The 12,793-nt window shown below is 45.1% G+C and overlaps 1 protein-coding gene across 1 annotated transcript; it reads left to right on the forward strand.

The window, feature by feature from the left end:
* The first annotated feature begins 1,707 nt into the window (after nt 1-1,707).
* SP5 (Sp5 transcription factor) lies at nt 1,708-3,606 on the forward strand. Its single transcript, XM_065881127.1, has 2 exons — nt 1,708-1,758; nt 2,458-3,606. The coding sequence occupies exons 1-2, from the start codon at nt 1,708-1,710 to the stop codon at nt 3,604-3,606; spliced, it is 1,200 nt and encodes a 399-aa protein (XP_065737199.1).
* Nucleotides 3,607-12,793: the final 9,187 nt, after the last annotated feature.

A 12,793-nucleotide genomic window follows, 5' to 3' on the forward strand; every position in this document is an offset into this window, starting at 1 on the left:
TTGGCCAAGCGCAGGCGGCCCACTCTGCTGCGCCGTTCCACGGAGCGTGGCCGCCGGCTGGAGGCCTGAGGCCATTCCCGGCCCCTAATGCCCTCCAGCGCGGTGAGGACAACGAGACGCCCCTCCTGCTCTCCCGGGTGAGGAGATCTGGGTGTCCGTACCTCCCCTGCAGGACGCGTCTTGCGCCGTGGGCCGGAGGAAGGCAGGTGGCCTGCCGTCCCTCCTGGGCCAGGCATGGCTGGCAGCGAGGGTTTGGGGAGCCCACACTCTGGAGAGCGTTTTCCTGACCCCAGCGAAACACGGCCCGCGCCTGAAGAAATTTTTTTTCTTTACAAAGGTGCTGGGAACAACAGTTTTTATTGACTTTTCTTTCCGGTTAGGGAGCCACCCTCGTACTATCTGTGGTTTGCTCAACAAGAACAGCCACGGTCTTCCTCCACCGCGCCTTACTTTTTTCGGTTAGTTCCCTGTAGGTGTGTGCGGCTGGCAGGCGTGCGCACTTGCCTGGCCGGGCTTGGCACCGGGGTGGGGATTTCCAGCATCTCTGTGGGTTTCGGTGGGGCTTAATAGCGGTCAGCTTGCCTGCTCCGAGAGAGAAGAGCAAGACACCAAACATTTCCCCCTCGAGTTGCTCTGAGTGTCCCGCCAAGCTTAGCTTTGGGGGTAAGCGTGGCCCGGGTGTATTTCGCAGGCTCACTATTTGCAAAAGTTGTGGCCCGAGAACTTCCAGGTCGCCAGCCGGAACGTCGCAAGAGAGGCAGGCGGCCCTGGAGCGTGCGCGCCACCCACCGCCGCCCTGGGCGGCCGCCCGGCCCCGCCCCGCCCCGGGTCCCAGGGCTGCTCACCGCTCCGCGGGGGCTGGGCTGGGGGAGGAAGGGGGAGCATGAGGCGGGCGGGGCGCAGGGCGTGCCACGTTCAGCCCCGGGAATTCCCTCGGGTCCAAGGTGTGCTCGGGTTGACGACGTGCTCGGGCCGGTGCCTGTGCTGTCCGGGTGCCGGGTGTGTAAGTACCGGGGTCGGAGAGGAGAGAATTACCCTCATCTTCGTCTCCAAGTCCCGCGCCTGGAAGCCGAAGGCAGATTTCTCTGGAGATAGCAAAGATACTTTGTCACTTTGGGCGCTGCCTTGGCGCAAATCTTTAATTGCAAGGGAGCGGGGTGGGGGGGCGGCGGGAGAGGGGGATAGAGTGTCTCAAGCAACCCAAGCGCGGGTCTCCAGGCGGCAAGGCCCCCTTTGATCAGGAAAATCCAATTATTTGTGTATATACATTTCCCACATAGTGATTACTTCATTAATTGTCCCGCCTTTATCTCCTCCCTTCCCATCCCCCCTAATAATCAGTTCTTTTATCCAGACCAACAAACACACCATAGGAGCTTTGTGGATTCAAAGGATTTGCTTTCGCTTCTGAAAGAGCCGCTATTCTTTGATGATTGGGTAGCGGCAAACTTCAAAGCCATAAATCTTCCCTCTGACTGGCTGGCGGCCCAGCAAAGTCCTTATCAAATTCTTGGAGGTGAGCCTGAAGCGCTCAGACCGCTCGCGGGGCGAGCGAGCGGGTTGCGGCGAGGGGCGCGGGCGGGGAGGGCCCCGGCGCGCAGAGAGGGCGCCCGGGAGGGACGCTAAGGCGGCCCTTCGTCCTCGCCTTCGGGTCTCCATGCCTCAGCAGCGCCCTGCTCCTCAGCCAACGGCCCGCAAGCCATAGCCATGGCCGCCGTGGCCGTCCTCCGGAACGACTCGCTGCAGGCCTTCCTCCAGGTCAGGGCTGGGCTCGGAGGGGGCGAGGGAAAGGTGGGAAGGGTCATGTCTGGATCTTTCCTGATATTCTGTGCACCCTGAATTTCAAAGGGAATCCCGCTCGGTGGATACCAATGGAGTGAGACCTAGGGGTGCCCACACCAACTTCACACTGAACCCTTGTGTCAAGAGTGTGGCCTTTGGGGGAGGGACGCGCGTATCCAGGGCTTGTTCGGAGGTGCGCGTCTGGCTGAGAACCGGTCCCAGCTCACCCCGCTGGGCCCTCCTGGGGCGGGCGGAGGAGGAGCGCCAGAGTAGCGTGGAAATGAGAGCTTAAAAGATGGGAGGGAAGGCGGATGGGCATCCGGGCTGTGGGTGTTTCCAGACCCTTTCTGGCCGCGGAGCCGGGAGTGGCCCGTCGGATCTCTCTCCCCTCCCACTTTGTGCCTGCCTTCCTCTGAGGCTAGATGGCGTCTCTTTGCACCAAGTAGTTTCACAGGAAGCGCACCCGCGCTCCGCGTCCAGGTAGCGCAAGCACCAAAAGTTTCCCGGGACTGGTGGGTGCGTGCGTGGTGTGCGGTGGCGGGGGAGGGACACCCAGGACGGGGGAGGGGCGGCGGTATAATAGCCGGCGTGGGTGTGGCGGGCCGGCCCGGAGACCGCGCTTGGAGCGCTAACCTTTTGTCTCTTCTCCGCCCTCCCGTGCCGCCGCCTATGCAGGACCGCACCCCCAGCGCCTCCCCAGACCTGGGCAAGCATTCGCCCCTGGCGCTGCTAGCCGCCACCTGTAGCCGGATTGGCCAGCCGGGCGCTACGGCGCCCCCGGACTTCCTGCAGGTGTCGTACGACCCCGCGCTGGGCTCGCCCTCCAGGCTCTTTCACCCGTGGACCGCCGACATGCCGGCGCACTCGCCCGGCACGCTGCCATCCCCGCACCCCAGCCTGGGGCTGACGCCGCAGAAAACGCACCTGCAGCCGTCCTTCGGGGCGGCGCATGAGCTGCCGCTTACACCCCCTGCAGACCCCTCATACCCCTACGAGTTCTCACCGGTGAAGATGCTGCCCTCGAGTATGGCGGCGCTGCCCGCCAGCTGCGCGCCCGCCTACGTGCCCTACGCGGCCCAGGCCGCGCTGCCGCCCGGCTACTCCAACTTGCTGCCGCCGCCCCCGCCGCCTCCGCCGCCCACGTGCCGCCAGCTGTCCCCCAACTCGGCCCCCGACGACCTCCCGTGGTGGAGTATCCCGCAGGCCGGCACCGGTCCGGGAACCTCGGGGGTTCCGGGGGGCAGCCTCTCCGGCGCCTGTGCGGGGGGGCCCCACGCGCCCCGCTTCCCGGCCTCAGCGGCCGCCGCTGCCGCCGCCGCCGCCGCCGCCGCGCTGCAGCGGGGCCTGGTGTTGGGCCCGTCGGACTTCGCGCAATACCAGAGTCAGATCGCTGCGCTGCTGCAAACCAAGGCCCCCCTGGCGGCCACGGCCAGGAGGTGCCGTCGCTGCCGCTGCCCCAACTGCCAGGCGGCGGGCGGCGCCCCGGAGGCAGAGCCGGGCAAGAAGAAGCAGCACGTGTGCCACGTGCCAGGCTGCGGCAAGGTGTACGGCAAGACGTCGCACCTGAAGGCGCACCTGCGCTGGCACACGGGCGAGCGGCCCTTCGTGTGCAACTGGCTCTTCTGCGGCAAGAGCTTCACGCGCTCGGACGAGCTGCAGCGGCACCTGAGGACTCACACAGGCGAGAAGCGCTTCGCCTGTCCCGAGTGCGGCAAGCGCTTCATGCGCAGCGACCACCTCGCCAAGCACGTCAAGACGCACCAGAATAAGAAGCTCAAAGTTGCTGAGGCCGGAGTCAAGCGGGAGGACCCGCGGGACCTGTAAGCCCACCCGGGGGCGACTCGATGCCTCTCCTGCCTCGGGCTCCCTACCCAGCGCCTCTTCGGAGAGGTTCCGGTGGCCTGTGGGCAGCCGGCCGAGAGGAGACCCAACTGAGGCACTTACTTGCCCCTTCCTGCTTGCCCGCCTCCCAAAAGCGACGCTAGGCCTCCAGCTCCCTGGCCGGCCTGCGGACAAGGACCGTGTGCCCAGGAAGAGCAGGGGAGGTAGGGTTGAGAGCTGTGTGTCACGAAAGAGCAGTTTCAGGCTCTGAACCATTCCCACCATCTGGGAGACCTACAGTTTGGGGGGACTACCCTGGGCTGACCTTTGTATATAGGAAACGCTGCTGAAATCAAAGCGGAAGAACCTTGAGAGATTTGAAATAGTGCTGTGTTTTTTGCTAGGACTGGGCCGGGCTTTGTACAGGTTATTTAATAGCTTTCTTAAAGAATAATTATAATAATTATAACATTAATTAAAATGTTACTTTTGTCCTCAGCTCCATGCAGAGCTACAGCATGAAATGTCTCTGTAAAGCAATCAGCAGTTGCAGCGTGAAAATAAATACGTTAACTCCGGGGTCACCTCGGGAAGACCCCGCTGAGCCGGTCTCATTTGATCTTTTCTCCTTCTGAGAGGCTTTACAAAGCTGTCAGGTTTCACCGGGAATTTGAAGGCTCCTGTAGGCTGCCTCTGTCGGAGGCTTCTTTGGTTTGGAAGATCCTGGGCAAGTGTGTCGGGTGCAAAGATGCAGAAAGTAGGAGGGCAGGGTCAGTTTTGTGGTAAAGAGATTAGGGCAAGATTTTCCAGTTCCGCCTTGAGTTTCTCACGCGGCCTTAGGACTTGACCAGAGACTGTCGGGCTTCTCTTAAAAGTTGATACCTGCTGCACATACAATACACGATCTTTTTATCTGGCGAATTGCCTGTGGCTTTCCATTTGTTTGGTACTCTCAGAGGTCACAGGCGAGCTGCGCTTCCTCCTGGCAGCCGGCTATGCTGCTGTCTGCAGGGGTACTACTATCTCGAGGATCTGTTCATAGATGAGATTTTGGAGAGTTACAGAGAGACTAGGGGCCCTTGTTCAGGTTGGTCTTTGCTTGGGAAAGAAGCGGCTCTCCTGTATTTCAGCCCCGTCATGATACACAACCTTGTCTTGCTTGTTTTCTTCTTAATCCTTTTGCTGTGGCAATCTTACCAGTCTTGTTTCACAATAGCCTCTTAGGGATTTCTGTTTAGGCCTGGAAATTTAGTTCCATTTTGTGTCTTGGGACTTTATTTTTTCAATCACTGCAGTAGACTAAGATTTTCTCAGGGAGGAACCAGGAATACTCATATCTAAGTTTCTCACCTGTCTCTAAAATGTGAAGTTTTAAATGTGAAGTTTACAAGTGTTTTTTCAACTCAGCTGACTCCTGGATGTTTTCTAATATGTGAGTTTTTAACCTGAAACCAAAACCGTAATCTTCTGATTTAGAACTAGCAAAGAAAAGGAATTGTTCTCAATTTTGTTACTATGTTAAACTGGCTGGCATCATTAATGCCAAATTTCAATCGAACTGAATAATTTTTTCATGGTAGTAGAAGTGTGTATAAATTGATAGGATTTCACAGTTTACACACTGCTGTTACCTTGCCTTTCGTTTGAAGTCAAACTGAAGGGTAAGTTCTTAAAAACCAGGAGGGTTGTGCTTGAGACTTACTGTATTAAGTAAAACTCAACCAGCAACATAGTTGAGATGAAAATTACTTTTATACTCCTAAGAAATAGCATTTTTACTTTGTAACTTGGGACAAGGTGGTAACTACTAAAATCATCGTGGGACTATGCCTTAGAACCTGTTACTCTCATTAGAGATTTTGGAACTGTTTAATGACAAAATGGAATGTGAGTCTTTAGGGTTCTTTACCTGGAAAGGGCAGTTTGGGCTGGCTAAATTCTCAAGGCTGTGACAGTTTTGCAAGCAATAGCAATAAGAAAGTTGCTACACAGTAACATTAATATGCATTTAAATGTGTAATCTTAATCTACATCAAGATTGTTGAGAATAATTTCTATGAAGAGTTACAGAAACTCTCACATCTGAACCATGCCCTGGGATTGACTTCAGAGCCAGAAAAGGTTTTTTGGCAGATGATAGGGAAAGAGGAGTCCTTGTTAGAGAGTGAAAAGACCAAGGGCTTTCTTTGGAAAATTTGAAACGATTCTCTCATGTGAAAGAAAATGCCCTTGGTAGAGAAAGAAAACTGGCAATTTTGAAGTGACTCTACTAGCTAATATTGACAGCTACGATCATTTAGCATCCAAACAGGTGAAGTGTTGAAGATAAAATTTCCTTATAACTTTAACTTTGTTGTTAAGAGAGAAAATAGGTAAAATGTATGAAATTTTGTATCTAAACAGATAAGGTGTTGAAGATAGTTTTCTTATAACTTTGTGGTGGTTAAGAGAAAGACAAAATATATGGAATTTATCTAAAAATGCAATATTTATAATTTTAAAAAGCAGAATGAAGTCATTTGATGACAAATCACTTTCTTAGTTTTTAGGTAATCGAACCTGCAAATTTTAAAAGTTTGGTAAAAGTATAGACTCTAGACTAAAGACTGTTCCTCATTGTCAGTGCAAATCTGTGTTCCAATTACTTTAGAAAAAAATATTTATGCCATTATCCAAATAGAAGCCAGGAAGTCACAATAATGATATTATTATCCAAGTGTAGGAAAACATTTCATGTTTATACTGAAAAATAAGCTAATAAATGCTCAGAAATACAAGTTTGACAATGAAGAAATGTATTAGATTCTGTAAGCTTTTAAAATGTGAACTGCTGCTGCATGCTTTATTTGGTTCATAAAACTGCAACCTACTATGGTATTATCCATTTATAACTTTAAAAAATTATTATAAAATAAATCAGTAGGCAAGAAATATATGCATAAATGATGTAAATTAAGCACATTTAATTTAATTTTAATGACATTCAAATTAAAAGAAGTTCAGAAGCAAATTACTTTTAAATGTAAACTGAAATTTATTTTTTATTTGGAATTTTGCCATCATCAAAAAAGAAAGTTTAATCCATCAACTGAATTCAAGGCTTTACTTAAGAACCCCAGAACCAAATTCAATTGAGTTAAAAACCAATTGAAGAAACTATGTTAATGATGGCCTCAAATGTCAATAGACATTTTGTTTTTTAAGCAACTGTTTTAGTAGCATGCAAATATAATGTAAAGTGTCATATTTTAGAAAATTCTAAAATAAGTGTGATATGATTACATTGTTTAACACAATTGATAAATGAACCATTTGACCAAAAACTTGGAAACATAGAGAAATTGAGTTATCAGTAATTTAGGTAATTTGGAATTATATGTTTCTGAACTTATTAACAACACTGTATAGTTTTCTGCTTTTCTCAAGGGAAAATTATGCAAATTTGTCCTTTGCTGACCACTAATTTGGAATAGTTTTGGTAATGAATGAAAGTAAATTATGTTAAAGAAAATACAGCTACATTATTCACCATCGTGTTAAATAAGTCTTTTCTAGTTTCAGTTAGAGTTTAAATCTTATAACTATGTTGTGTATGTTGTTTTAACTTATTTTCCCTTAAGTCAATCAGACAACACATGCCTATTTAAAAAATTAACATTGATGAGATTGCTTCTGGCAGAAACCTACATGAAACAGTATTTGTAGAAAAGGCAGTTTTTCACCCCAATTTCACTCCATTTCTATTTTAATACTATTGGGTTTTAGATATTCAGTTTAAAGCAGCATCTTCAGTGTTTCCCATCTGTTTTGGTTCTGCTGTGAGACTTTCACAGAACCTTTAGCGGTAGCTATATCTCCACACTAACGTGAACACCTACTAAGTTGTTTAGGGCTCTAAAATTGCAAACCACTTTTACTTGTGTTAGCTAACCACATTAAATAATGACAAGTTGTGGTAAATTGACATTATCTCACTGGGAAATCATCTGTTGTGGAATCAGATTCAAACCTCAAGCTTTGTTTTCTAGTAAATATGATTATGCTTTGCTAATGTCCCAAATTGAGGGCCACTCAAAACAAGTCATACTAATGTTCTATTAAATATCATTTCCTTCCTCTGGTTTGCATGGTAGAGGGGAACTTAAAAGAGTATGAAACCAAGGGCAGCTTTGACATGAGGACATGTGCCAACATAGTTTGATAAACTAGGAACAAATAAGGAAAACATCTAGATAGAAAGATGTATGTTGGTAATGAGACATATATTTAGATTAATACACCAAAATGACAGGTTTCAGTATTGGGCCAGTATAATTGTAACCTGATTCATGTGGCATTCAATATATATAAACAGGGACTTCCCTGGTTGAGCAGTGGTTAGGAATCCGCCTGCTAATGCAGAGGACACGGGTTCAATCCCTGGTCCAGGAGGATCCCACATGCCGCGGAGCAACTGGGCACGTGCGTGAGCCCGCGAGCCACAACTACTGAGCCCACGTGCCACAACTACTGAAGCCCATGCACTTGGAGCCTATGCTCTGCAACAAGAGAAGCCACCGCTGTGAGAAGCCCGCACACCGAAAGGAAGAGTAGCTCCCGCTCGCTGCAACTAGAGAAAGCCCGTGCATGGCAACGAAGACCCAACGCAGCCAAAAATTAAAAAAAAAAAAAAAAAAATATATATATATATATACATATATATGTATATATATATATGTAAACAGTATATTTTTCTCTGGTGTTTAGACTCGACACATTTTTGCATAAAGATCTTTGTGTCAGTTCCTCCTCCCTTGATTGTTTTTAAAGAATCAGCAATGTTTCAAGTTAATTTATGGACATTGTAAAATAACTTACATAATGTTACTTCCTAAAATGAGTAAGTGATACTGTTCAGCAAAGATGTAATCAAACAGCTATGGACCTTCATAATTTTTTTTGATAGTTTCACAGTTGTTTTACTGTTACAGTTTATTACCAATTGAAGATTTGCATGTGATGATTGATATAGTATTCATTTTCATGCTGACGTTTTGATGACTTCCCTTTCTAGACTTTATATACTTCTCCTTCCATGTCTTTAGTGATTATGTTGAAGCATAATCCTCAATGGGGTATTTGACACTTAATTCGTAATTCAACCCATGCATGTGAACTGCAGTAGTTTCTGCACAACACATAATAAACTATATTAACTAATATATTTTGGTTGTCTACCTAATACCAAAATTCAATTCAGGGGAAATAAATCAAGTTCCTAGTTTGATACAGATCTTCCTTGACTAACGATAAGGTTACCTCCCAATTAACTCATCGTGAGTTGAAAATACCGAAGTTGAAAATGCGTTTAATACGCCTCACCTACCGAGCATCATAGCTTGGCCTAGCCTACCATAAACATGCTCAGAGCACTTACATTAGCCTACAGTTAGGCAAAATCTAACACAAAACCTATTTTATAATAAGGTGTTGACTACCTCGTGTAATTTATTGAATATTATACTGAAAGTGAACAACAGAGTGTTTATATAGGTACAGGATGATTGTGTTTCGGTTGTTTACCTTGGTGGTGGCATGGCTCTCTGGGAGCTGTGGCTCGCTGCCCTGTCCAGCATCACAGGAATACCCTACAGCATATCGCTTGCCCAGGAAAAGACCAAAATTTGAAGTTTGGTTTCTACTGAATGTGTATCACTTTCATACCATCATAAAATCAAAAAATTGTATGTCAATCTGTCATAAGTCAGGGACGCCTGTATATAAAAGTCTGCAGCTTTCACTTCTCAAAAAGTTGTTTCAGCATTATGAAGATTTGGTTTGCCCATTATAAAATGGAAGTTTGTTTCATAGGAAAACTATTTAATTTTTTTTCATTAGTTGCCAAAACCCTAACATCAAAAATACACTAAAATTTTCTGAGGTCTAAGGCAGTGTCTAGATATCACCTGATTTGTTAATACAATGTTAAGCCATTCAGTCACATGGATGCTTTCTAATGATTTTGTGTTTAGCATAATCTAAAACACGGATGAAAAACATCTGGCCCTTAGCTTAATTTCATCCAATTCACAAGGCAAGTATCAAAGCTAAATCCTCATTTATGCTTATGGTTGGGAAAATGTGTCTTAATTTGAAAAGTGTTTGATGGCAGTTTCCTAAAACTCTATGTAAGGTACCATGAAAGCTTATTTCTCTTATTTCTGTCTTTGTAAGTTTTATTCTTGTATCCTGTATGTCTCTTTACTTGTGGATGCCACGTCTTCGACATATTCGTGTTCATCTCTAGCATGGAAACTCGTTTTGTGTCGTGTGTCTCTCTTCCTTTTCTTGATGTATCTATGCCCATTATTTTATTTTGCTCCCTATAATGCAGGACTTGACAGGATTCTAAACTCCAATTATTTAAAACCTGTTGTATGTTTAACAGACACATATTCCTTGGTCTAAATTTTACATGTGAGTGAGTTAAATTTAGAGTTCTATTTATAGATTCAAATCATGTTTTATTTATGCATTATATGACTGCTGTTTACTGTGGATTTCTGAACATCATTTTACTTTCAGTTGTCATGGAAAAAATATTTCCATGACAATTGAGAGTAAAACAGTAAAATATGGTTTGAGGTAATACCAGGTTAGATAGATTTTAATTAGTAAAAAGCATACAAAAGAAGTAGATTACCTAAATCTGTAAACATAGCCCTTTATTTATTGAGCTAAGGTTTTAATGAAGGGAATGTGAACTAAGACCTATAAGCATTTATCTATTTTTATTCCTTGTTACGGTTATTATATTTGATGGAGGTTTCTTTTTCTCTCAAAGCCTTTATTCTCCTCTGTTTGATCCTTGATGAAGTTCATGTCATCTCGCCATACCTCAGACAACTGCCAAGAAAGTCATTTTGGTAACAGATTTTGTACCGAGACTGGGTTTGGAGTAGAAAGTTGCTAAAGTTTTCTAAGGAGAAAGCACTCCCTTCATCGATCATGATTCAGGCTTGTCAATAGCAAGTCTGTGTGCCCTGAGTAGCTAGCAGCTGGAAGCTGCCCCCTTGCTTCTGTAGCACAGAGGTCTAGAAGTAGTGAAAAGGGAAACAGAACAGAAGGAATAACATGACCATGGGGAATAACAGACATTTGGAAGATCCTGTTTAGACAGGATGTTCCTAAAGGGGTGGAAATAGGGCCATTGGGTAGGAGCTGAAGGAAAAGGCTTGGTCACTTTCTCAAGGTTAGAATGGACCCCTGGAAAGTGCCTCCCTCATCCCAGGTTGTTTTTTTCTTCCTTAAACCAAAGCTGAGTATGAGTAGGCTGTAGGGGAGATGCAGACCTTGACTGAGTTGGACTTGGAGGATCTTTATGGTCTCTTCAAAGCTGAAATGCTTCAAATCTAAAATCTGTAAATCAAAAAATCCAAATACATTTTATTAAAGCTACTAAAAATGCAACAGTTGTATGGATATTCCTGGCATTCTGGCATCTGATTTCAGAAATCCAGTTTGGGAAAATATAGTTTATTCTTAAATAGTTAAAGGTATTAAAGAGCAGCAGAGTAATGTGGGATAAATCAGCAGCCTCTCTGCAAGTAATATCAGAAGGTAGTCACATGATCTTAATATTGGTTTCTGAAAAGAACACTTCTGGGGGTGTCAGTCTTTGTAAATGCTGTACCATGATGCACATCACCAAGTCCTGTTTTTATGTATGGAAATTTCACAGTACAATGACAGGATGGAAAAGTATAGGTAACTTTTCAGTAGTTATATAGGTGTAATCATTTAGATTTACAAACTGTGGCCTAGCTAAATTTAAGGAAACCATTCTTTCCCCATACCCTCGAAGTCAGTCAAGTTGATATATATAATTAATACGTGAGCTGCATACTTAATTCAGTATTTGTTATTTATAATTATTAGATGCAGAAAACTCAGGCAAAGCAAATTCAAAACATGTATACATAACTAAATTCAATGCACCAAACATTTATTTGAGTTTACAAGATGTAAGGTGCATTGAGGATTCGAAGATGAACACGATGCAAAGAGCTCACAGTCATAAAGGAGTTAAGACGTATACACAAATGAATGTAATACAAGGCCTAACTAAAAACCCAGTAACGAAATTCCTATTATAACAAAAAGGAAAGAGAAATTACTTCAGGTAAAACAATGTTAAACTATTTTATGCCATAAATATTTCTGTCTTCAGAAACAACAGTCCACAGGCTCCACCTGCAGCCTTCAGAATCCTTTTAGGTTTTTACATGGAGCTAAGAGTTCAAGACAGTGTGGTCCCTAGACCAGCAGCGTTAGCATCACTTGGGAACTTGTTAGAAATGCAGATTCTTGGGTCCAGTTCCAAGTTACTAAATCAGAAACTCTGGAAAGGGGCCCAGCAATCTGTGTTTTAATAAGCCCTGCAAGTGATTCTGATGCATACTAAGGTTTGAGAACCACTGGTCTAGGAAATTGTACCTTTTATAATACATAAGATTAACCTATGGAAAATAAGCAAATTCAAGCCTAACACATTTCTCATAAGCTATTCTGGGGACATAGAGAATGGACAGGTCACTTGGCTGAAATCCCTCACCCAGTCAAGAGACCCAATTGAGAATCTTCTAACTCCTGATGAGAAGACAGCAATAGTCTTAATTACAGAGTGATTCTTCTGTGCATCGTCTACAATTATGTAGACAACTGTCCTTTTATAGTAGTATTTAATACACATAGAAGATTTACGTTTTTGAATCATCAATCATATTTTATGTTAGTGGAATTTTCCCAAGAAAGTGGAACAGTGACTTTTAACAACGTCTGTTTTCTTCAAAGGAGTGCTCAGCTAACTGAGCAGTTTGGATTTTTAGTGTCATTGGATGATTAATAACTGATTATCTTAGGGCATGTATAAACTCTACCACTAAGAGTGAGAAATACATGTACACTCAATGCTGCAGAAATACAATGATGGCACTTCTAAAACACAAGCACAGTTGCTTCAAGCCTTTGTTTTGCTAAAAAGAAAAGGACTTTTGAAACTGCTGATAGGGAAGTGCAGAGTCCTAGGGCTTCTTCGTAGAGGCCCAAACTTAGGAAGTTGTAGATATTTATCTAAACCTGGGGTCTTCAATTCCTCTAGTTTCACTGCTGTCCTCCTCAGCCCAACCCTCTCCTCCACCAAACCTTTCTT

Source organism: Phocoena phocoena, chromosome 7 (assembly GCF_963924675.1).
Source record: "Phocoena phocoena chromosome 7, mPhoPho1.1, whole genome shotgun sequence".
NCBI lineage: Eukaryota > Metazoa > Chordata > Mammalia > Artiodactyla > Phocoenidae > Phocoena > Phocoena phocoena.